This window comes from Mesoplodon bidens (assembly GCF_964165515.1).
Source record: "Mesoplodon bidens genome assembly, chromosome: 9".
NCBI lineage: Eukaryota > Metazoa > Chordata > Mammalia > Artiodactyla > Ziphiidae > Mesoplodon > Mesoplodon bidens.
In genome coordinates, this window is record NC_138166.1 from 80,200,592 (window position 1) to 80,225,150 (window position 24,559).

At 33.9% G+C, this 24,559-nt stretch overlaps 1 protein-coding gene across 4 annotated transcripts in view; it reads right to left on the reverse strand.

The window, feature by feature from the left end:
* Positions 1–2,817: 2,817 nt before the first annotated feature.
* Positions 2,818–24,559, reverse strand: part of POT1 (protection of telomeres 1) — an 83,409-nt gene continuing 61,667 nt past the window's right edge. For all 4 annotated transcript variants that reach the window (XM_081244919.1, XM_081244918.1, XM_081244917.1 and 1 more), the window contains 8 exons: positions 22,285–22,341; positions 20,286–20,442; positions 18,331–18,536; positions 14,836–14,971; positions 11,376–11,464; positions 9,442–9,533; positions 7,785–7,890; positions 2,818–6,221 (listed from right to left, as the gene is read on the reverse strand). In XM_081244919.1, coding sequence (XP_081101045.1) covers positions 6,109–6,221; positions 7,785–7,890; positions 9,442–9,533; positions 11,376–11,464; positions 14,836–14,971; positions 18,331–18,536; positions 20,286–20,442; positions 22,285–22,341 — 956 coding nt within the window. In that variant the 3' untranslated portion in view covers positions 2,818–6,108. The remainder of the gene's footprint in view (positions 6,222–7,784; positions 7,891–9,441; positions 9,534–11,375; positions 11,465–14,835; positions 14,972–18,330; positions 18,537–20,285; positions 20,443–22,284; positions 22,342–24,559) is intronic.

Below are 24,559 nucleotides of genomic sequence, written 5' to 3' on the forward strand. Positions count from 1 at the left end.
GCCCATGAAGGGAGACACTGCCTGGTAGGCAAACAAGGGGACCAGTGGAGAGGAGTGGGAGGAAAAATGTAATAGTAAAAGATGTCAGAGAGGTAGTAAGGAAATGGATCGCATTGGGCGGTGAAGGCCATGGTAAGGTCACTGTGTGACATTAGAGAACACTGGAAAATGATGGTATTGGCCTTACGTTTTAATCAATCAGTCCGGCTGCTGTATAGAGAATATTCCATGTGCAGAAATTGTGGAAGCAGAAAGGCCAGTTGGGGAGATATGGCTGTAGTCAAGGCAGAAGATGGTTGCATGGCCAGCATGGTAGCATAGGACGTGCTAAGTAGTAGTCAAATTCTGGATGAACTTTAAAGAGCGATCTATGATGAGTTTTCAAATGGATTGGTTGTGGGCTGTTAATGAAAGAGAGGAATCAAGATGACTAGATCTAACGTTTGGGCAGTTAGTGCTTAGTAAATCTGTTGTAGATAAAATACTCTCCCAGCAAATTCCTGGTTGGGCACCAGTGTGAAGCTTGTTTTACTTATGACTAAAGCAATACCTTTCCTGGAACACTGAAGGTGAAATACTGGAGCATATTATCTTCCTAAGGACTGAGATTCATTAAAACCCATATTCTTCCTGACATGAAACATTGAATACAAGACATCTCTTTTATTTCATCACCTGCAACTAGAACAGAAAAAGGTAAAAAGAGCTAATTTTCTCAGTGATATTTGCATCTGAAGGGAATTGATTTTTTTCTCCTGTGGTAATTCATTAATGCTTCTAATAATTCTTGAATATGCATAGGTATTTGAAACACTTTAATCATTAATAACAAAACCAAAAAAAAAAAGTGCCTCATATAAGAGCCAAAAGGTGGAGAGCCAGTGGGAAATTCCCCTGCTTTATTTCTTCCATTTGCAGAGTTTACCTCTCACCATTTTGGATCAAGTTTCAAGTACTATTAATTCAACAATTGTTGTTTCACATTTTAAAAAATCTACCTTGTCTTAAAATTGAGACTAATAAAAGGTTTGTATCTAATAACATCATTCTTGTTATTTAATAAGAACTATGTAACCTGTTGTATCTTCATGTAGAAGTATTGTTCAAAACCTGTAGTAGCCCATAGGTTAGGAATTTTGAATTAACGCTCTTCTCTTTATTTAGCTCCTGTCTTCTTGCCCTAATTCTACAGGTTGTGTCCCATGTCCATCTTTTATTATAAACCACATCCAACTCTTTTTGGACACAGTATGAATTATAAATGAATGTATGAGCTGACTTTTAAGTGCCTATCTATACTCTGTATTCTTTATCTTAACCTCCATTTAAGCTTTGATCATTGTGCAGAAGTATTTGTTAATGATTCCAAAATTTAAGGGCAAGTTTATCATTCGAGAACCCCATCTAATGGGGAGTAAGCACATAGGACTTCCTATCCAACCCAATAAAACCACAACCGTGCCCATCTATCACAAGTGGTATTTCACCTGACTCCAACAATTGTAATTTTTAAATGTTACCTTTCCTATGAACTCTAACGGCAGCTTGGGACAGAAAATCATTTATGAGGTAGCTAAACTTGGCAAGAGAAATTCTAGAAGGACTTTGCCCTCTAATGGAGGACAAAAATCTGCTGAGGAATAGAGTTATATGTAAAGACAAATCGGCTTTTATCTGGGAGTTCATATTTCACAGAAGGGAAAAATCATTCTGAATGTACAGGAAAAAAAAAAAGGTATATACCAGGGCTTCAGGGTTGTATATGAAAAGGTACCTGTTTAGAAACTGCAACAATATTTGATGGAATATTTTATTAATAGAGATAAGGCTTTCAATAAAAACATGCTGCATATCTTCAAAGTACTGTGAATAGATGAAATAAAAGAAACTTTCACACAAGTTGAAAATGTTTCTTTGGCAGCTGTGGACGAGGTTGTCAAGTAAATTCCAACATAGTGCCCTGCAAAGTGAACTCAAAGCAGAGAACAAACGCGCGCGCGCACACACACACACACACACACGAATACAAATGCGACTTTGTGGCCTAGATTTCAAGGGGAAAAAAATAGACATTCATCAGGATGTTGTTATGGTCTAAAAATAGCAGAGGAGTCTCTGAGCTATCCATGTTTCACCGATCAGCACATCTGAGGGAGCATCAGCACATTGATGCATTATTCTTATCATTGTAATTGATGCCTAATAGTTCTCTACCCATCAAATGCAGTCCTGAATGGAAGGGCCATTAATCTCCATGTAAGATGATCATCACTTTGAAACCCTAAGTGATCTCAAACTTTTTAACAGCTTAAATCACAATACTGCAGGGAAAAATAATACATAGGGCTACTGATTCATTTCCTGACTGCCAAAAGATATGATCTCACATACCTGAGCACGCTGGTGAGTTCCGATACTATTTCCAAGTACCCGAGAGAAGAAAGATCACTCTGCCCAGATTTTACAAGCTGTCTAGTTCCCCCTCTTTCTAGAGTGGGTGGGAGGCTTTGTCACTATCCAGACAGAGGGACCAGCAGAGGAAGAAATTTTTTTATTTACCCTAAAATGATGTTCTAGAACTTGAGTGTGACTCATCGTATCATTCACAGAACCTGAATTTCCTAATGAAAAGCAATACAAGAGGCGTTTTCCTTTTTTATATTAACATAATTCTTTTCACAATGAGTTCTTTAAAGCATAAAAGAATATTTCAAGACAGCTATGTCATGGCGGCGTCCTAACCTGTATTAGGAAGTCTGGACAGACTTTCAAAATTCCGATCACTTGAAAAACTCCAGGAGATATAGTGAAACCAGATCCCAGGGGCTCCAGATTTATTTAAAGGGAAAATACACCAGATAAAATACAAACTAGGTAATAAATATTACGAATAACTATAAGGTAATAAAGTCAACAACAGAATACATTCTATAAAAATATAAAATTCCAAAACTGGCATAAGAAGAACACAGACCCCAAACCACTACAAAAATAGAAAGTGAAATGATCGGAGAATTCCCCACTAAAAAGTGACTTTTGCTGAATGATTACAAACAAGTTTCTCTATGTGTACTGACATAAAAAACCAAAATCCACTCTACAAAGTGACAGAGGCAAGTTGCAAAATATATTCATAGCATAATGCTATTTAAAAATATGTATATATACACATACTTACAGGTTCTCCGGGAAAACAGTCTGGAAAATTATACACCAAATTGTTAAAAGTGGTTTCCTCTGGGGTACTAGTTAAAGCACGAATTAGTTCAACCTTACATACTTTATGCTGTTTCAAATTCTTACAAGTACATATCACTTTCATTAAAAAAAAATTCTAGATAAAAACAAAACTTGATGAAATGCATGGTCAAAATTCAAAATACTGAAAATAATCAGAAGAATGTAGCATTTTCCCCAGATACCGATGAAAGCTTCCACAGAGTATAGAAGAGATTGGCTGGATTGAAAGTCACAATTAGTGACAAATGCATGCTTTGACTTTGGAAACAAAAGAGCAGTCAGCTGGGGAACAGGCAGGAGAAAGATTTTGGCCCATTCCTGTGTGTGCAAGTAGCTTGGGTACAGGATCTACAGATTTGAAAACCGGGCAGCCAGCATTGTGTGGAGACTGCTTTCCCAGGTAGTCAAAGATGTATTCAGCTCCCTCTGTTCCATCAACACCAGCCTTTCTCTATTTATTTAGAAACAACACCCAATGTGCAACATGACCAGGGTAAAACGAAATGGGGAATGATGCACTCCTTCTCGGCAGGTATAGTTCCCTCCAATAAAGCAGTATGAGGTGGCCACAGAAAGAGCCTGTGAGCACTTTTCATTATCACATCTAGATAAAGAGGAATTGGCTGCCTCAGATTTTCTAAGACAGGCACTCTCTTCCTCATACAGAACAGCATGGGGGCCTCAAGAGAATCCAGTAGTGTCTGAAACAGTGGATGCTGCGGAGACCGGAGACTGAGGAAGAGGCTGTACGCATACTACGTTCTTAAATTTGTGTAATTTAAAATCTGACAGGAAGATTCTACCAATATTCACAGACTACAAAGGGGACAGGGCTCAAAATTGGGCACGATGGACTATCATCCAGTTGTTGCTCCAGAAATGGAACTCCCCTTACACTTGGGCTCCCGATTAGGGTAAGGCACATACATCACCACTGGATAAACACTAGGGGTTGACAAACGCTTCTTGTTCAAAACTGAAAAGTTAAAAACAAAACCAAAAATGATGACAATGTAGGGGTTTACTAAACAAAACAAATGGTAAAGAGAAATCATGAAAATTCAGTTTTACTTTATTAACTGGCAGACAGCACAGGCTGACACGTATGGCACTCCCTGCACCTCTGACACTTACTCTCCTGGACTGGGTGCTTCCCGAAGGAAGAGAAAATGCCTGTCTCACTTTTGTGTCCCTAGCATACCACCAATATCAAAAATTTCTTAAAACATTTCTTAAAAGATTTTCCTTGAATATGTTTTGAACCAAGAGTGTACATCTCCAAAACATCAGCATTGGTCTCTTTCATTGTCTTGAACAAGCTGATAATCTGGCGATGGGGCAGATGGGTAGTTAGGTCTGGAGATGTGCTAATATACTCAGGAATTCGAATTTAGAGTTATTATGAGCAGAGAAAATCACATATTCAATCCTTTTGGCCAATAAGGTGTGAAAAGCCTTTTGGTTCTATCTGCGATGTTACTTCAGACATTTAAGGGAGAACTCACTTGCAGAAAACCCAATACCAGCTTTTGCTCCAGAGGCCTGAAGTGGCTAACAGTGCAGCCCCTGAGCAGAGACTACCTGAATTCAAGTGCTGACTGGCATTTAATAATTGTATGCATTTGGTCAAGTCAGCTTATCAGTGAAACCTTAGTTTTCTTATCAGGAAGATGGGTTGTTTTGAAACTAAAATACATGTTAAGTGCTTACTTAGTATGGTACCTGGTGTGTAGACAGTCCTAAATATCTGCTATATTGACACACTTGCTTTGATTCTTCACCTCAAATCATGCCTCAGCTCAACATAGGGCAAATAAACGAAACAGTTGAAATGTGTACATTTATTTATTCTTCACTAATACTGAACTAGGCAGATCTGTATCTCTCAGTCTTCAGCAAATAACATATATAAACCTTTACATATATATAAATATACAGAAGCATTTGTATAAAATTGAATCTTCATGATTTTAAATTTGACAAATATCATCAGGTAAAAAGCAGACTATCATACTGAGTTAATTTCTCATTCAATGTTCAACCTGAAATGTAAGTATATTTTACATAAGACCCTACCAAAAAGGGTAACCTACATAAGTCGCTAACATTACAGATCTGACCACTTGATTAGGTTGAGGAGGAATGGAATAACTTCTAATATCATGTAGAGAAACAAGCAATCAAAGCACATAATTCAGGTCTGAAAAAATGGATTTAGCCTCAATTGGTCAAAGTCAGCACCCAAAGAAAGCAATTCTGCTACTTCCGCTTAAAGCAAATCACTCTTTTCAAGCACACTGTAGCTCACTCAGACAAGCACTTCTTCAAGGAGTAAGCAGATCCCTTTGCATAAAAACAAAACAAATCAAATCCTTGCGCTCGGTAAGAGTGGAAGATTTAAGGTAAGGACATTTCCTAATCCCATATACATGCTAAAATCATCCAAACTGCTGATATAAAAATCAGGGCAGAAAAAGAAGCTCAACCAGGCATGATGGATGGCAGAGAAATCAGTGGCTGATACATGGAAAAACCAATAGGGAGAGTGATTTTTAGGGTAACAAAATAGCTTCTCTGAAAGGAGGAGAGTAAAGAGTAAATGAAAACACAGTACTTATTTATTCAATGTCTCTCTTTTATATCCCTCACAGCCATCATACTGAATATTTTGAGCAACAGGACATTTTCAACTTATCAGAGGGCATTAAGATAACACAATGCCTATTTGTCAAAAAATTTTTAAATACTGGTTGAAATGGAAAATAAACTACAGAGCTAAAATCTTATGTCTTTTATAGCAATCTCATAGAAAATAGTAATGTTTTCCAAAATTATAGCATTTTACATATGCTAAGTTGAATGTCAAAATTAGATAAGATCTTCTGCAACTGTGGTGTCAAAAATCTGATAGCAAATTTGCTGTTCTGTTCCACTTGTGACATTATACGATTTGATGAAGCATTCCAACCACGGATATGCATCTACAAATCAAAAAAAGAAATGCTATTTAACCATTAAAACTAAACAAATAACTCTGAAATATGTATCTAAGCATAATGCTTAGCTAGTAAAATTAACATATTTAATTTAGCTTGAGAAATAAACAAATACACTCACCACCTTTACCATTATCTGCTCTTCCAAATACACACTGGATTCATGTTATTGTTTTGTAGCAATTCTGACTAATTTGAATTTTTTCCCAACAACAGGAAAAAGTCATTACATGTGGGGTTTTTCAAAATAGTTGATAGCAAAGGTAGTAATCTACGTCATTCCCAACTTTTATTCCTTTTTTTTCCTGCTTATCACTTACTGATCTGCCCGTTTTGTTTTTCTTGGTTGACTGCAAAGAAACCAGCTTGCCCTTACATCTGTCTAGTTGAAATTCCCGTCAGGTCCCAGGTGTTGTGTCCAGGCAATGTTGGCAGCCATAGATGCCATCTCCCAAGCTTTGGTCATGACCACAGTAAATCTGTTTATAACTTCTAGAACAGTCTATTAATATTTCTTGAAGTTTGAATTTGACAGACATTTAATATAGTCCTCACTATTGGCAAGGGTCAAGCAAGACAGGCACTCTCCTACACTGCTGGTAGAACCACAAATAGGTAAAATGCTCTTGAAAAGCAATCTGGCAGTATGTTTCAAAAGCCTATCGGGCCTATGCTTTTTGATATGGCAGTTTTATTTGCAGAAATTTATCCAAAAGAATCCAAGCAGCCAACAAAAATAAAAGCTGACATCAAATAAAAGTATGTAAGTTAGACTTAGTTATGGATGTACAAAAACTATCTTTTTGGAATTGTTATAAAATGCAAAGACTGACCAGGGGAAAATAAAACCTGACTTAAAATAACCTATAAACGTTAAACTGACAACAGCTAGATCTGCAGGTGGTAAAATTTGTTACTGATGAAAAATTGTTATAAGTCAAGTTGTCTTAAAATGGCTTAGATCTGCAAGTTTCAATGCAAAGAGAAATAATGGCCACAAAAGGAAAAATCAGTGGCAGTAGGTGTAATCAATACAATTTGACCTGAAGACTGGTTGATGAATCAAATGTTACACAGAAAACAACTAAAGCTGACAAAAATATTTAGTAAAATAAAAGCTTGTAAAATCTGAAACTAGTTAATATTAAATAGACAATTCATCAATGAATTAAACAGGCTAAATGAGTTTGTTATAGGAAATGTTTCTTGTCAAAATTTCATCCCTGTTGGTTTAATTTCAACTGTTTGTATGCATAAGCATCATATCAAATGTGCTTGTGATCAAAATTGCCTCCCCCTTGTTATATCAATATTCCAAACTATTTTCAAAAACTTTTTTCATTTCAGGAATTATGATTCATACCTATTTTATCCCTGCCACTATTTTCATCAATAGGTAGATCATACAGTATAATCAATCACTACTTAGTAATTTATTTGGATTCAGATTTCAAAGTTTTTAATACCTCTAAACATCCATAGCTTAGCCATATGCTAGGTATTATTTCAAGGAAAAGAATGAATGGATTGTTAAATATTACTGCCTACCAATTTTTACTCCTGGAGGACAAAACATATCCATGATCATATCCATACTTTGCTGAAGGCCATCATTGGTTAGGACTTCTGATGCTGGAATCTGGAAAAATTTTTCCTTAAGAAAAATGTGAAGAAACAAGGAAATGATCTTTATCTTCTTCAGAAGCTATAATTAATATAAAATTATTTGAATATTATCTAATTAAAATAATCTAGACTATTTCATCATATCAATATCGTAGAATTCATAAACTAGAGTGCTAAACTCTAAAATCTGATTTACTACTTTAATCTAAAAACAGCTATGATACATATATATAAAATCAAGTTAAATCACTCTGACTTAATGATAAGAATAATGATTAGAATACAGTGAGGCTTACCTTGATAGCATATATATTGAGCACCTACAATGTCTAAGTGTTAAGTTTAAAAGAGTTTAATATATAGTATATATTTATTTGTTTAATTTTTTTTCTCCTCTCCTATTTATAAGTTCCAGGAGGGAAAGGAGTCTGCTTGTTTCACTCATTGCTATATCCCCATCACAAAGAGTAGCACTTGGCATATAGTAAGTGCTCATTAAATACTTATTTAATAAATGGATAAATAATTTATTTAGGCAGGAGAAAAACTGTCCTCAACCTTACCCCAGATTTTTCCCAATGTGTGTAATAAAAAATTTAACCTCACTGGCTTTTGCCCTCGGTTTCTGAGAGGTAATCTAAGCCCTTGGAATGTCATGCCTCATAGGAGTATTCTTTTTTGCCTGGAGACCCTGGGTCACTCTAACGTTGTGATTTAGGGTGGGGAGTTTGGAGCATGTGGTTTTAACTTGACCACTGGAGGGGCTGAAGATTGAGACCAGTCACATGGGCAGCCAACCCTGACTACATGATGAAGCTCCAAAAAAACCTCTGGACACTAAGGCTCAGTTGCGCTTCCCTGGTTGGCAATACTTCACGTGTACTGTTACATATCATTTCCAGGGAAGTAACACTGTCCACTACTCCATGGGAAGAGAACAAACGGAAGCTCCATGTTAGAAACTTTCCTGGACTCTGCCCTATGCACCTCTTCCCTTGAGGATTTTAACCTATATCCTTTAGCTGTAATAAATTGTTAACAGTGAGCATAATAGCTTTCAATAAGTTCTGTGAGTCTTTCTAGTGAATTATCAAAACTAAGGGTGCTCTTGGGGACCTCTGAACTTTCAACTGGTGTCAGAAGTAAGGGTGGTCTTGGGAACCTCCAAACTTGGTACTGTCAGAAATGAAGGTGGTCTTGTGGACAGCTACCTAGCTTCACATAGAATAACTATCTCCCGATCAAAGTAATTTCATTCTCTCTAATATGAAATATGGAGGCTTAAAAAGCCCAGTGAAATGCTAATAGATAATGCCTGAAGGTGTGGCCATACCTCTGCCTTTGACTCCTGGAATAGAACTTCCTCAATTTTTCATTATTCACATACTAAGATTTACAGTGTCAAATCAAAAGAGAGATAAATACATAGACAATTTAAGATTTATGTGCTTGTCTTTTATTTATTCTTCCGAGCTGCCTTAAATCTCCTCAGTAACAAAGTAGGCATGAATAAATATATTAAAATTTTTCAAAGTACTATTTTTTAATTAGAAGTATCTTCACTACCTCTATTACTTACAGAATCCATGAGGTAAGCTTCCAATACTCCTGTTCCATCGTCAAGAGTAAATGTCATCACAAACACATGTTGGAGTGGTACAATACCCAGTACTAATGAAGGAAAAAAGTTGAAACCATATGAATCTCCTATGCCTTAATCAAAGTAAAGAAAAAATTGTTTTATGATATTAGATACCTGTTAGTCTTGTTTACTAAAATAACTCAAGAGATTAAAAAAATGTATCCCTTTCTGTTCTCTAATAGCAATATATTAAGCTCATTTTAGAAGGGTAATTTTGGAACATTAGACTACACCTGTATAGGGATAATGACTCATGAGCAATAGTATCTTTTTTAAATTAAATATTAATACAGCATTATATTTAAAATGAGTTGATCTTGATAAAAAACATAAAAAACATACAAACCTTCAATTTAAACATAAAAAACTTTCAATTCATGAAAGGCAACTCAGAAACAGCATACAGTTCAATAGTTAGGATTTTTTAACATGTCTCTCTCCTTTGTATTTTAAGCATAGGGATTGATTATTTTTTAAGAGATATCATCTGGTTGAATGATGTGAGAATCTGAGATTTCATAATTTGGTAAGATGAGGAAAAAGGAAGAAATTAAAGAGATGCTAAATCATATGAAAATTTATAGGTTAAAATGAACATCTTACTTTGTGTCTGGAAATGGAAGATATTCAATATGCTTATATAATGGAATATTGTCTTCCATTTGTGGAATCCATATTCAGTAATAAAGGGAGCAAGTAAAACAAATAAATTAGGGCATACAGACATGAGAGAAATTGCTAATACAGAGGAATTGATTTTTAAGATTCAGAAGTTCTCGATAGGCATAAACTGTGAGCTAAAACCAAGAAGGATGAACATAAAACCTACCCTGAGGGACCATATAAGCAAACAAAAAACTACATTTAGTACAGGATGAGGAGTCCAAGCTTGAAGCACATAGTAAGAAGCTTATGCAAAAGTAACCTGGAATTTCACTGGACCACAAACAAAATATGAGTTAGCAGTATTATATAGCTGGATTAAAAGAGAAAGAAAACAAAACCAAGTATACAAATAAATATCTACAGAATAAAATTTTCAGGCAAGTAGGAGCAGTATCCAATCTTAGGTAAATAAAGGTTTTCTTCATATTCTGAATTGGCCAACACCTGCAGCTCTATTTCTAGCTTTGAGGACCAAACTTTGAGAAGAGCATTCGTAAAATGGAATGTTTACTGAAGAGGAGAAATAAAATAGTAAAGAATGTGGGAAAGTACCAAAGGAAGTGAGGGTACCTGCTTGGAGAAATAAAGACTCAATGAAGACTTGACAGATTATCTTCAAATGTACAGTTTGCTGATTTTATAGAAGAGGGAACAGATGTACTTTAATTCTAGTACACAGAATGTGGCCCATGTTAAAATTATAGGTAAGCAGATTTTGCCTCACTGTTAAGTACTGCACCTAAAAAGTAAGATATGTTACCTTGCAATGTAACGAGTCCCCAGTCACTGAAGAGTTTTAAGCCAAGGCTGGATGACCACAGTTAATAACGTGATATAAAAAGATTCTTGTTGCTCCAGCTAAAGACTTGTATTGGGTAAAAAGCTGTAATAGCTATCTCTACAACTCTGTTCAATCCCAAGATACTATAAACTGGAGAGATTTTTCACAAGTTGTATTTATGATTACTAAATAATTAAAATGTAATAATTGAAAAACATTGGTAGATGCTTGAAAGTAAGTTTTCAATTATTTTAAACATTTATACTTTTATTATGACCACTGTGAATGGTTTTACTTAAGGACAATTAAACTTTAGTTCAGCCTTTGCTCTGGTTTTACAATATCCACAAATATTGAAATATTCTCAGTGAGATCACTTTATACAAAGACAGTTACAATGACAGGACACAGAAACTTAGCTAACCTTCTGCCACAGAAGAAGGAATCCACGATGTTTTATCAGCCAGGGAATTTAGATTCTGTATTGGTCTCAAACTAGAACACTGTTTACATCTAAATTAATAAAAGAAAAAAATGATTTATTATAAGTAATTATTACAACTCATTTAATTATTATAACATTTTTGCCATTCAAGCATGCAGTTTAAAAAGTATATTATTAAACAAAAGAGCACTGCACTTCCTGTATTGTAATATGCATATTACAAACAGAATTATTAAAAAAATAAGCTTCTTACAATAGAAGCAATCTAAAAAGATAGTACAGTTCAGAATAAACAACTCTAAGTCGATAATGAGAGAGGTTCCAGGTGCAGATTGTTAATTAATTTGGCTAATTTCCTTATCTGGTAAAACAAAAAGTCTAAAGAGACAAACTCTAAGGACTCTTTCATTTTATGGCTCTGTGAACAATATGGAATAGCCAAGATCTTAATTTTATAAATATAGCAACAGGAGAAAATTATTCTAAGGAAGTCAGTACTAGCACATATTTAGAGGATCAGAGTTTATGATGCCTAGTACTATAGTTATCCTTTGTATACAAATCAATCTAAAATTACATAATACACTAAAATTGCATATTATCTAGTATAGGTATTTTGCTTTACTTACATACAAACATTTTAAGTATAAGCAATTTACTTTTTACTATATGTATTAATGTTTAGGAGATGTTGATGAGAAAATATGCTTGGATAAAAATTATAAAAATCAACATTCAAAAGGTTCATGCAGATTCCTTTTCATTTGCAATCTGGGGGAAAACAGAGGGTAACTATATTAAATGTTATCCCCTTCCACTCTTTAAATACATAGAAGTTTTTTCTTTAACAGAAAAAGGTAATTGAAGGACGAGTATTAGTTTTTTTTTTAAAAAAGGCTGTGATATTAAACTTTAGACATTGATAGAGCAAGTTTACAAATTAAAAAGTGTACAAATTAAAAATTAAGAGTAATAAGCATAAATTAGAGAATTCATTACTTCCGAAGTAATAAAAGAGGAAAAAGGAGAAAAATGAGAACATTTTAATAAATTAATCCAATAGAAGACTGGAAAAAAATAAAGTAATAACAAAAAAAAAGGGTGGGAAAAGAAACAATAATAGTATGATAAGTGGAAAACAACAAGAAATACGTATAGAAATAAAACCTAAATGTTTCAGTAATTAACATATTTTAAACTCATCTATTAATAAACAACTAAAATCTACTGATAAGTATTTATTTATGAGACCTACTAAAATATAACAACAAAGAAACATAAAAGCAACGGGATGAGAATAAGATACACCGTGCAATTACCAACCAAAAAAACTCTGATATAGTAGTAAGAAAATGAGAAAAAAATAAACCTTACAGCAAAAAATCACGATTGAAGATGAAGTCATTACATAAGGATATACAGTACAATGAATTCACCAGAAGATGAAATACCGAACCTGAATGAGCAAGCAAAAAGGACTCAAAACATATAAAGTACACATTGACAGAATAATAGGTCACAAACCTACAATCACAGAGGCTGTTAAGCACAGTCTCTAAGAAGTGATTAGACAGATAAAGTTACAAAGGAAAGATAAGTTTTGGATACGATTAACAAGCTTGTCTAATGGACATTAACTAAACACTATTAAACACTAAATACAACTGTTAAAGAATACACATTCTTTTTAAAATCTATGTAATATGTACAAATTATGAACAAACACATTCTAGTATAAAGCAAAACTAAACAAATCTCAAAGAATCATTATGAAATGCATCACGCTACTTGATTAAAAAGTTATCTAACTAAAATACAAACAAAAACATAGCACCTAAAATGAGTGTGTGGAAAAATTTTAAATACACAGTCAATTAATTCATGGGCCAAAGAAATCATAATAGGAATTGTGAAACATTTAGAAGTGACAAGAAAAACACTACGTATCAAATCTTCGGTTAAAGCTATGGCTATTTTCTCAGGAGGTATATTACAGACTTAAATACAAATATTTAAAAACATATTAAAAAATAATGAATTAAGTGAGGTAAGCATTCAATTAAAAACATTACAAAAAAGAAATGCCAAGGAAACCTATAGAAAGTAAAGGAAGAAAATAAAGTTAAGAACAATAATAAAAAAATAGAGAGCATCAACAAAAACAAAAGCTAGTTGCTTTGGCAAAAAAGTCCAAGGGAAAAAAAGGAGCAAATAATATGAAGTGGATTCAAGAACAGATGAAGAGGAGATTTAAAAATAATCAGAAAGTATTATGAATTATTTTATCTCAATAAATTTAAATTTAAAAGATAAATGAAATACTTCTCTAGAAAATTTTCATTAATAAAATAGATTCAAGAAGAAACAGAAATCCTTAAAAGATGTGTAACTAGTAAGAAACTGAAGCATTAGTTTCTGTTCCATTAAAAAAGCATCAGATCCAGAAATCTAAGTAAAGTTTTGCAAAAACTTTGTCTTGTCAAACATTTTGGTAAATATGACTATATTAATATTTGAAAAATCTGTAAAACAAAAGGAAGCATAGAGTTAAAAAGTCCAGGACAGACTAGAAGTTTGATGAAATGCACATAACTGACAAATGTTTAGTATCTCTCATATAGAAAGAATTTTTACAATCATCTAAACACACACACAAGAACCAAAACAGAGACCAGTAACTGAATAGAAAAATGTGAATATGGAATTCACAGAAGAGAAAACCTAAATAGCCAATAAACATGAGACTTGTTTAAACTCCCTAGTCATCTAGGAAATGCAAACAAAAACAACATAGATACTATCTGATGCTCATCAGTCTAACAAAATTACAAGTTAGACTAACACCAAGAGCTAACTGTGGAAGAGAACCCAGGATAAACAAATTTTTACACACAGCTGATTGGACCATAAAATGTTACAATCATTAGAAAAACAATTTGGTATTTTCCAATAAAGCAGAAAGTATTCTATAATCCAAGGTTTCTCAAAGCAGAGCACTTCCAGGGTGATTGTTTCATCAAGTGGAAACAGAGATTCTATCTATATTGCCTCCTTGCAAACCTAGACATCTGTTTCTAGCTCCTGATGTATTCTGATATCTTCCAGTTTCTCAGTGGCAACTCATTTATAACTTTGTGGCACAGAAATTCTGGAATTCAATCACTTAACTTTTACTAGGATACAGCTCTGAACTTTCTCTGTAACTAATATCTAAATTGTTATGAAAGAAAGCAAATGAATATTAGCTTTTGGGACAGCCTTAAACTTAGCATACTGTAGGCACTCAGTATATATGGTATCCAAAGAATAGATATATACCAAAAAATCTAGTACCTATAAATTGGTACTAAATAAGTATCCACTGAATATATAGTAACAAGTGGAATAAAATAATAAATAAAATTAAAAATTCCCAAAATTCTCATCATTGAAAACATACCCATAGTGATGTATTTTTCCTTGTATAAGGAATGGTGCTGAAAGGTCGAGGACTTCCAGGTCTTCATGGCCAGATCTCACAGGAATTACACTATGAAACTTGTTTGAGAGTTTGCAGATTTCATTAAGTGTACCTCCTATTAAAAGAGAACAAATAAACCCTTCAAGTAGTACAAATATAAAGTAAGCAAACTGGGGTACTTATTAAGTAACACATGAGCAACAGTAAAGGACTAAAGGGATTGACAGAAAAAGACAACAAATACCATGAATTTAAGAGATTTAATGCACTTATACATTTATTGTTAAAAATGATAATTTGTAAGCTTAGGATCCTATTCATTGATTAAAGAAAACACTGAGCAAAAATGCTGAGATTTGAGCAAAATATAAGGTTTGTGAAATATGAACTGTCTTTTAAAATTTATAATTGCTCTTTATGCCAGGAATACTTTGGTTCAAAGGATCTAAAAAGAACGAAGTTCAGAGTCAAAATATGACAGGATTCCCATTATTAAATTTGCTATATACTACTAATGTCTAGGCAAATTTAGTCTTGAGTTTGAAATAAATCTTTTCAGTTTAACACTGAACTTAAATATAGATGCAAACAGTTTATGTAACAGGAATTCCTGTACAGTGTTTATTCATTCTTTCCTATGAAAACCATCACACTTACCCTAATGCTACGACAGGGTGGGTATTAAAACCATCATGTTGGCTGAGAAGAAAGAGTATGCTCAACGGTGCACAATTATTAAAAGGCAGCATTATCTCTGATTACTCAAACCTACTGGTACCTTTTCTGGTGTATTTTTCACTTAGATTGATAATTCTTCCTCTCCAGGGAAAGAAAATATGATTTATAAAAATACTTCTGAGTATTTCCTAAAATTTGTGTAAAATTTGTAATGTTAAAATTCAATTGTGAGGGGGAAGCATTTCTGGCATAGCAGAGTAAGAACGTCCAAAAATACACTTCTCCCTAATAGCAAAAACAACTTTGGCAAAAATTGTCAAATTCAACTTTTTCAGAACTCTAGAAATTAACCAAAGGCTTGCAACCATCTAAGGAGTGTTTATTCAAAAAAAGTGGATAAATCTTATAAGAACAGCAAGTTTCATGGTGTTTTAACTTGCCCAGCTCCCATACCTCTTCCCTCAGCTCTGTGATAGCTGGAAACCACAGGTTTGCCATGTCATCCTACAGTTAGATCTTAGCCTATGCTTAGAGTTATAATACTCAGAAATATGATAAAATAAAAATAGCTTACATTTTGATGAAACACTTTTAAAGTGCTTTCACATACACTTTCATTTGACTTTATTAAAAGGCTCTGTAAGGTAAACTGTTACTACTTTGGATGTGCTTATATATTCAATAGATATTTACTGAGAGCCAGTTACATGCCAGGTTTACTACTCTAGGTGCTGAAGATACATAGATTAAAAGAACATGTATTCTGACCTTGGGGAACTTACATTCTAATAAAGAAACAAATCTACAAACAGACAGATAAAACACAAATATAATATAAGAAGTGCTCTAGTAGAAGTTCATATAGTATGCAATAAGAAACACTCAAAATCTGCCTGATAAATCAGAAAAGTGCTTGATGCATGTAGGTGTTCGTTAAATATTTTATATGAATTGATGAATAAAGGGAATTATTGAGTTTACTTCTGAAGACGTATTAGAGCAGAATTTCTCAGAACAGTGATAGAACGGCAGGGAGGCACAGAGGAATATACTAGGTTTAGGAATTATTACCAGTTCAATATGGTTAGAGGGTGGGATGGGAATTGCGATAGGAGGTGAGACTGAAAGCTTGAGGGTTGACTGGTAATTAAAGATAGGATCAGGAACTAAGGGGACTTCCTTATTCAAGCTTCCTTTGGACCGTCAAGCCCAACATGGCTTCAGCATAGAATTCTGTGGGAGGCAGCAAAGCACAGAAGGAGCCGAAGGCATACGTGACATCCTCTTAGTTGGCCCTACAAGGACAGTTCTAATAAAGCCTGATAGAATCACAGCTTTATTTTTAGGCCATAGAAATAGATTTATTCCATATGTATGTGTGTGTGTGTGTGTCTGTGTCCTTCTGTTTTTGCATCTATCTCCTGGTACAGATTAAAATACTGCTAATGGAATAAGATGTCACATCTCACTCATCAAAATGGCCAATTTTTTTTAAAGCTCTAGTATATTATGAGGAGGGTAGGTGAACAGATAATATCACATGCTGCTAAAGCATGTGCATATTATGATAACTTTACTAGAAAGTAATTGGGCAACATTCACTTAATTCCTTGTGCCCAATTACACTTCAGGGGGGAGATAAAGTTCAACACAGAGTTGCTATGTAAAAAACTGGAAGCCATTCAGTTTCACCACCCACTACCTGTACTAGGAAAGACATTTATCTCCTGTGTGGTTCAGTTTTCTCATGTATAAAAAACAGCTTATAATAGTACCAACTTCACAGGATTGTTGTGATGATTAAATTAATTAAAATAGTTTCTGGTATGCTATAAATGTATTAAAACAAGTCATGTTCATAAAAATAATATCAATGTTTATATACATGTGTATTCACATATATACATTATTTTTTAAAATGATTATGTGTTACTTTTTTTTTTTTTTTTTTGCGGTACGCGGGCCTCTCACTGTTGTGGCCTCTCTGGTTGCGGAGCACAGGCTCCGGACGCACAGGCTCAGCGGCCATGGCTCACGGGCCCAGCCGCTTCATGGCATGTGGGATCTTCCCGGACCGGGGCACGAACCTGTGTCCCCTGCATCGGCAGGAAGACTCTCAACCACTGCGCCACCAGGGAAGCCCCTATGTATTACTTTTATAAACAGAAAAATGCCAGGACTAAAAATGATCATAATCCATTGTAAGAAAGATCAGTTCATTCACAAAATGAAAGATTTCTCTAATGCAAATTAAAGATGATGATCCCCTTTTATTATGGATTATTAGATAAATATTAGATAAAAATAAGACAAAAGTATAAAAGAAATGCAAAATTAAATTTGACTCAAAGTTTCATTCTCTTAAAATATGTCAGGTTATCTTTACTTGATTTAGCTATCAATAGATGACTTTCATTCTATTTTTATGAAACAAGAGTGACATCCAGAGGCCAAGATAACAGCAACTATACATAACAAGCAGCTTCTTGATTATTATTCAGCTCAGCAATCACCTTGGGTCTCATTAAGATGACATGTAGGAATCCAACAAGATGGACAAAGGCAAACACTTGAGTTTAATTTCAAAATGTCATTCAGATAAATTTACATATATATGTGTATATGTATATATTTGAATCTAGTTGCTATATATATTACATTACTTGAAATTTAAATTAACAGTATTTTGACTTTATATGTCCCAGGTTGCCCCTAAAATATATTTAACAATAATCAATCAGAGAAACATATAAGCAAAAGCTATATTCTAATAGAACAGCAACTTAAATATCATACCTTCTATCAAAATTAGACAGTCATTTGAAAGTGGGAGAATACCATTATTTTTCACAAAATGAACAGCTACTTTTCGTTCTCCTTGATCTTTAGTGGTCCAGATTTTTGAATCATATAATGATGTATTTTGTAGTTTGCTATCTGGGGTTTTGGTTGCACCCTTTTGCAAAATTATATCCAAATCACCCTCATGTGGAACTTCTTGCCTAAAATCATTGACAACGAAATAATACAAAAACAATTGGTATAAGCTTGGAAATTCAAATTTAACAAACTATCCAATAAAAAAGTTGTTTATATGCTTATGAACCGGCTACTTATTTTAAAACATGGAGATAATTCACTCTGCAGATTACATGGCTCATTCAATAGAAAGATATTTGATGACATTTTATGGCTAATTAGATCCATATCATAATTACATTAACCACCAGCAATTTCCTTGCCTGGTTTTGTGACACCATTATTTCTAGCACCAAACTGTTCTCCTCTGTAAGGAATGCTAAACTTCCCAGCAGGAGCCTTGTCTTCACTCCAGCTAAATATCCACTTACCACTTAAGTAATATCACTTTCATAGGGTACCTACTTCACAAACCAATATTCCATTTGATTCCTTTTAATCTAGAATATAATTTTCAAAAGTCATATGGTAAAATATGATACAGTAGAAATCGCATAATCTAGAATCAAAAGGTCTATTTCCTTGTCTTGGTTCTGTCACCAATCAGCTGTGTAAATTTAGATAAAACCTCTTAACAGTTCTAAGATGATTTCCCTATTTGTTTAAAAAATTATCATAGAGGGTGGTTTTGTTTGGCAAAGCTATATGATTTTTACAGAATTTTACGAACTATAATCTGATAATACTTCAAGAACTATCTAAAATCTGTACTTATATTTTAATTCCAACTACCATTTCAAGCCCAAATGGGTAGAAGATGGTCCCCTGTTTTATATAAGGAGATCTGATGATCAAAAATCTCCACAAACAGTATTATACTTAGATTGTGAAGGGGATTGTGTACATTAGTGTACACAACACACACACAATGTACACACACATAAATATAATGGAGATGTATATACATATTCATGTTACATATATAGAGGGAAGATAGTCAAATTGCATAAAAAAGAAGAGGGATTAAAAATAATTTTCAGAAAATGTCTTGAGTTAGTAAGTACATATTCATTCTAATGTCTTATAAATTTATTTACTTATTTATAAAATAATTGATGTTTAGAATAAAGCTTTTGAGGAACTGAGAAATCCTTAATTACCAACAAAAGTTCAAATTATGTCCACTGTATGGTAGTTATTAAGCAGGACAGGAATTTCCAACAAGGCTTTCTCTTAACACTTAATTAGGAATTTTAACTAACCAGAAATCTTTTCTATTTAAGAATTTTAGCTAATAATGGTTTACTTTCAAGATTTTTTTGTGACAAATGAGAAAGCCCCCCCAAATATTTTCTTTTTTAAAAATTATTATATTTATTTATTTATTTTTTTATTGGAGTATAATTGCTTTACAAAGTTGTGTTAGTTTCTGCTGCACAGCGAAGTGAATCAGCCATACGCATACACACATCCCCTCCCTCTTGGACCTCCCCTCGGTCCCATCCCACCCAACTAGGCCATCACAGAAAACCCAGCTGAGCTCCCTGTGCTATACAGCTTTTCACAGTTATTATTTGTTTGCATTTATCAGAGCTACTAAATTGAATGTCAGATCTGAAAACAGCAACTACTTTTATTTATTATTACTAAGAAACATCAAAAGGATTTATTTTCTAAGAATTAGTGTCTTCTCTTAAAAAGATTACCATTCTTTCAAAATACATTAAAATCACAATTTACTCATTGTCAGGACTTAAACTGACACATAAGAAAACATATATACACAAATTTCATGAAATGAAAACTTTGGTTTTGTTATGGAAAATACTTACAGTGAATGACATTTAGGACAATAAAGTTTAACAGACTGAAAGAGTCTTCTGGGCTTATATGACCTCAATTTTGCTCGGATACGATATTGTTGAGGAGCTTCTTGTTTCAAAATAGCACACAGTGGGGTTTTCTCCAAATACTGATGATCCGTAAGTACTATAAAGAATTTTTGAATTAAGTTAGAGAAATCTGCAAGGATATAAGTATATTCATGGCATGAATCCCCATGAAACAAACGTACATAATCAAATCCAATTCAGTTTTATTAATTGTCAATTTTGGTAACATCTTGCCACATTTATCATCATCTCCATCTGTCATTATCTCTATCTCTCCATATATACATAAACCTTGCAGATACGTGATAGTAACTTCCAGACATTTTGTCCCTTTATCCCTAAGTACTTCAGTATGTATTTCACAAGAACAAGCAATTTCATTAACATATTACGATGTAATTTTCAACATCAGAACACTTAACATTGATTATCACCGAATCAACAGACATTATTCAAATTGCTCCAACTATCCCCATAATGCTCTTATTTAGCATTTTATTTTCAGGTCTAGGACCCAATCCTGAACCATGTGTAGCATTTATTTTTCCTGTCTCTTTGGAGTCCTTCAGTGTAGAGAATGGTTCCTCAGCTCTTCTTTGTCTTTCAGGACGCTAATATATTTGAGGAGTAGAGGCCATTTATTTGGGTGTGTCTGGTTTTTCTCATGATCAGATACCAATTACGCATTTTTGGTAGGAATACTACTGTGTAAGTGATATTGTGGCCTTCTCATTGCATGACATCGAAAGGCACATGATATCAGTGTTTTCATTCCTGGGTATGTTAACTTTGCTCAGCTGATTAAGGTGGTGTTCAGCAGGTTTCTCCACTATAAACTTATTATTTCCCCCTTTATAACTAATAAGAAAGTATTTGACAAAATATATATATCCCAATTTCATTAAACATTTAGGATCCTGCTAGTTTAAGATCCATTGACGATTAGCAACTAAACAATTACTATCATGACTGAAAAATGGTGATTTTTCCCTAACTTCATTATTCCTTTTACATTTATCAGCTGCCATTCTATTTTAAATAACAGCTTTCCATTCAACCTCATTTATTTATTTATTTGTTTTGTTCATTTATTTACTATCCATATGGACTAATAGATTCCTACTTTATTCAATCAGTTCTATGCCATCACTAGTAATTTTTATTTTGATACTCAAATTGTATGAGATTTGACATCTGCCACCATTAACCTGAGAAATTCTCTACTTTCTGACACAACAAGATGTTCCAGAATCACCTTATAATTCTCCTGTCTCAACCCTGGAATCTGCTATTTCTCCAAGAAGCCCTGATTGGGGATATTATTTATAAACTAAGATCTGTGCACTAGGTGTACTCATTGCTACTGGGTGTCCTTGTTTTTATGCCCTTTCATCAACAGAGCTCAGGCACATATGCACACATGTTAATACCTATACTTATACACGTGCACCTGCATGTGTATGAATGTATATGTGAGTGAATACATATATACAAACACCCATATATCTATTTCTGTATCTGTCTCTAAAACCATGAGTACATACTGACACCTCCAATTCTAATACAATACCACAGCTTCTTTCTTCTAGCCCATTTCATAATTATACGTCCTTTCTCCAATAATGAGAAAATCATATCTTTATAATAGTATATTACAGAATTTTATTTAATAGACTTGTGCTTAGAAATAGTTAATTTTTTAAAAATCTTAGCTGAAGTATCAGAAGGTGGGTATCTGATAGATTAACTATCATTTCTAACATTAAAGTTTTGGGGCATATTTTAAGGAATTCCTTTATGGACGCACCACTAAATACATAGTGTGAATTGATTAAAATTAACACAGATATGTTTTTGCCCTCGTGGATAGATAAGTATAAGGACAGACTTCATAATACTCACTCTTGTGCCCATAATACAAAAATGAAAATGGTCTTACTTGTAGCTGACAGTTGTTGACATCTTTCCACCTCATATAGTGATACTGATCCAGAGCCTATTAGGAAAAAAGGAAAGAAGAATTACAGTTTTAAAATCCATTAAAAGCTCAATGTGGCATTGAAAACTATAAAACATTACTGAGAGAAACTGAAGAAAATCTAAACAAATGGTGAAATTTGTTTATGGATTCATGTCATTTGTTCATGGATTGGAAGGTTCAATATTGTTAGGAACTGACATTCTTCCCAATAGATCTGTAGATTCAATAAAATCCTAATCAAAATTGCATAGGCTTTATTATAGAAAGAGACAAGCAGATTCTATCACTTAAGTGGAAATGGCAAAGAATCTAGAATCTAATCTTGAAAAAGAACAAAATTGGAGGACTTATACTATATGACTTCAAGATTTACTATAAAGCTATATATAGTAAACAAAAGAATATGGTACTGACATAAAGAATGACAAATAATATTATCAGAATTAAATAGAAAGTCCAGAAATAAACCACATTTACATGGTCAATTGATTTTTTTTTTTTTTTTTTTTTGCGGTACGCAGGTCTCTCCCGTTGCGGAGCACAGGCTCCGGAAGCCCTTCATTTGATTTTTGATAAAGGCAGCAAAGCAATCCAAATGGAAAGCAAAACTCTTTTCAAAAAATAGTTCTGGGGGCTTCCCTGGTGGCGCAGTGGTTGAGAGTCCGCCTGCCGATGCAGTAGACGTGCCCTGGTCCGGGAAGATCCCACATGCCGTGGAGCGGCTGGGCCCGTGAGCCATGGCCGCTGAGCCTGAGCGTCCGGAGCCTGTGCTCCGCAACGGGAGAGGCCACAACAGTGAGAGGCCCACGTACCGCAAAAAAAAAAAAAAAGGTTCTGCAACAACTGGAAATTAGTATGAGGAAAAAAAAAGCCTACTTCACACCACACTACTAAGTACTGAACACAAAGCTCAGAAGTAAATCCACATTTATACTCATTTGATTTTTGACAAAGACACCAAAGCCACCTTTAAAAAAAAATGGTGCTGCAACTGGAAATTCATATTTTCAAAAATGTCTATGTCATCCCATAATACTAAGCATTAAAAAGGAATAAACCACTGACATATGCAACATGGATGAATCTCAAAAACAAATAGTATGTACAAGAGTAAATAACATATTATTGCATTTATCTGAAGTTCTAGAACAGGCACAATTAATCTATGGTGGAAAAAATCAGGACTTCTGGGGTGGGGTTGGGGGTGAGGATCGACTGGGAAAGAGCACGAGGGAGATTTCTGCAAAAAAGGTAATGGTCTTGATTTTAAGAGGGACTTAAGGTTATGCAGTTTATGTGTTAGCCAAAACTCATGAAATGATACACCTAGGTTGCCCATTTCATTGAATATAATTTACCTCAAAAATAAGAGAATTCTAAACAAATATTTAACTCTAGATACTGATGTTCATTCATTGAAGTGTTTAGGAGATGTACTTATGTCTGCAAATTACTTTGAAATGCATCAAAAAATAAACTGGATTGATGCATTAAAAAAGAGATAAATGACACAGCAAAGAGAATAACACGTTAACTAGAGAATCGGATGGTGGGTATATGAGTGTTGACTGTACAATTGTTTCAACTTTTCTGTATGTTCGAAAATTTTTCTTATGTTGAAAAAATACACTGTGAAGGGAATAAAGGGATAGGTGGATATAATAATAAATTTACCAAACTTAATAGGATGACTTGATGAATACCATAAAATATGATTATACTTTAACAAAAAAAGCAAAAGTAGTGATCATAGCAATAAGTCTTTTTTTTTAACATCTTTATTGGAGTATAATTGCTTTACAATGGTGTGTTAGTTTCTGCTTTATAACAAAGTGAATCAGCTATACACATACATATATCCCCATATCTCCTTCCTCTTGTGTCTCTCTCCCACCCTCCCTATCCCACCCCTCTAGGTGGACACAAAGCATCGAGCTGATCTCCCTGTGCTATGCAGCTGCTTCCCACCAGCTATCTACTTTACATTTGGTACTGTATATATGTCCATGCCACTCTCTCACTTCATCCCAGCTTACCCTTCTCCCTCCCTGTGTCCTCAAATCCATTCTCTATGTCTGCGTCTTTATTCCTGTCCTGCCCCTAGGTTCTTCAGAACCATTTTTTTTTTTTAGATTCCATATATATGCGTTAGCACATGGTATTTGTTTTTCTCTTTCTGACTTATTTCACTCTGTATGACAGACTCTAGGTCCATCCACCTCACTACAAATAA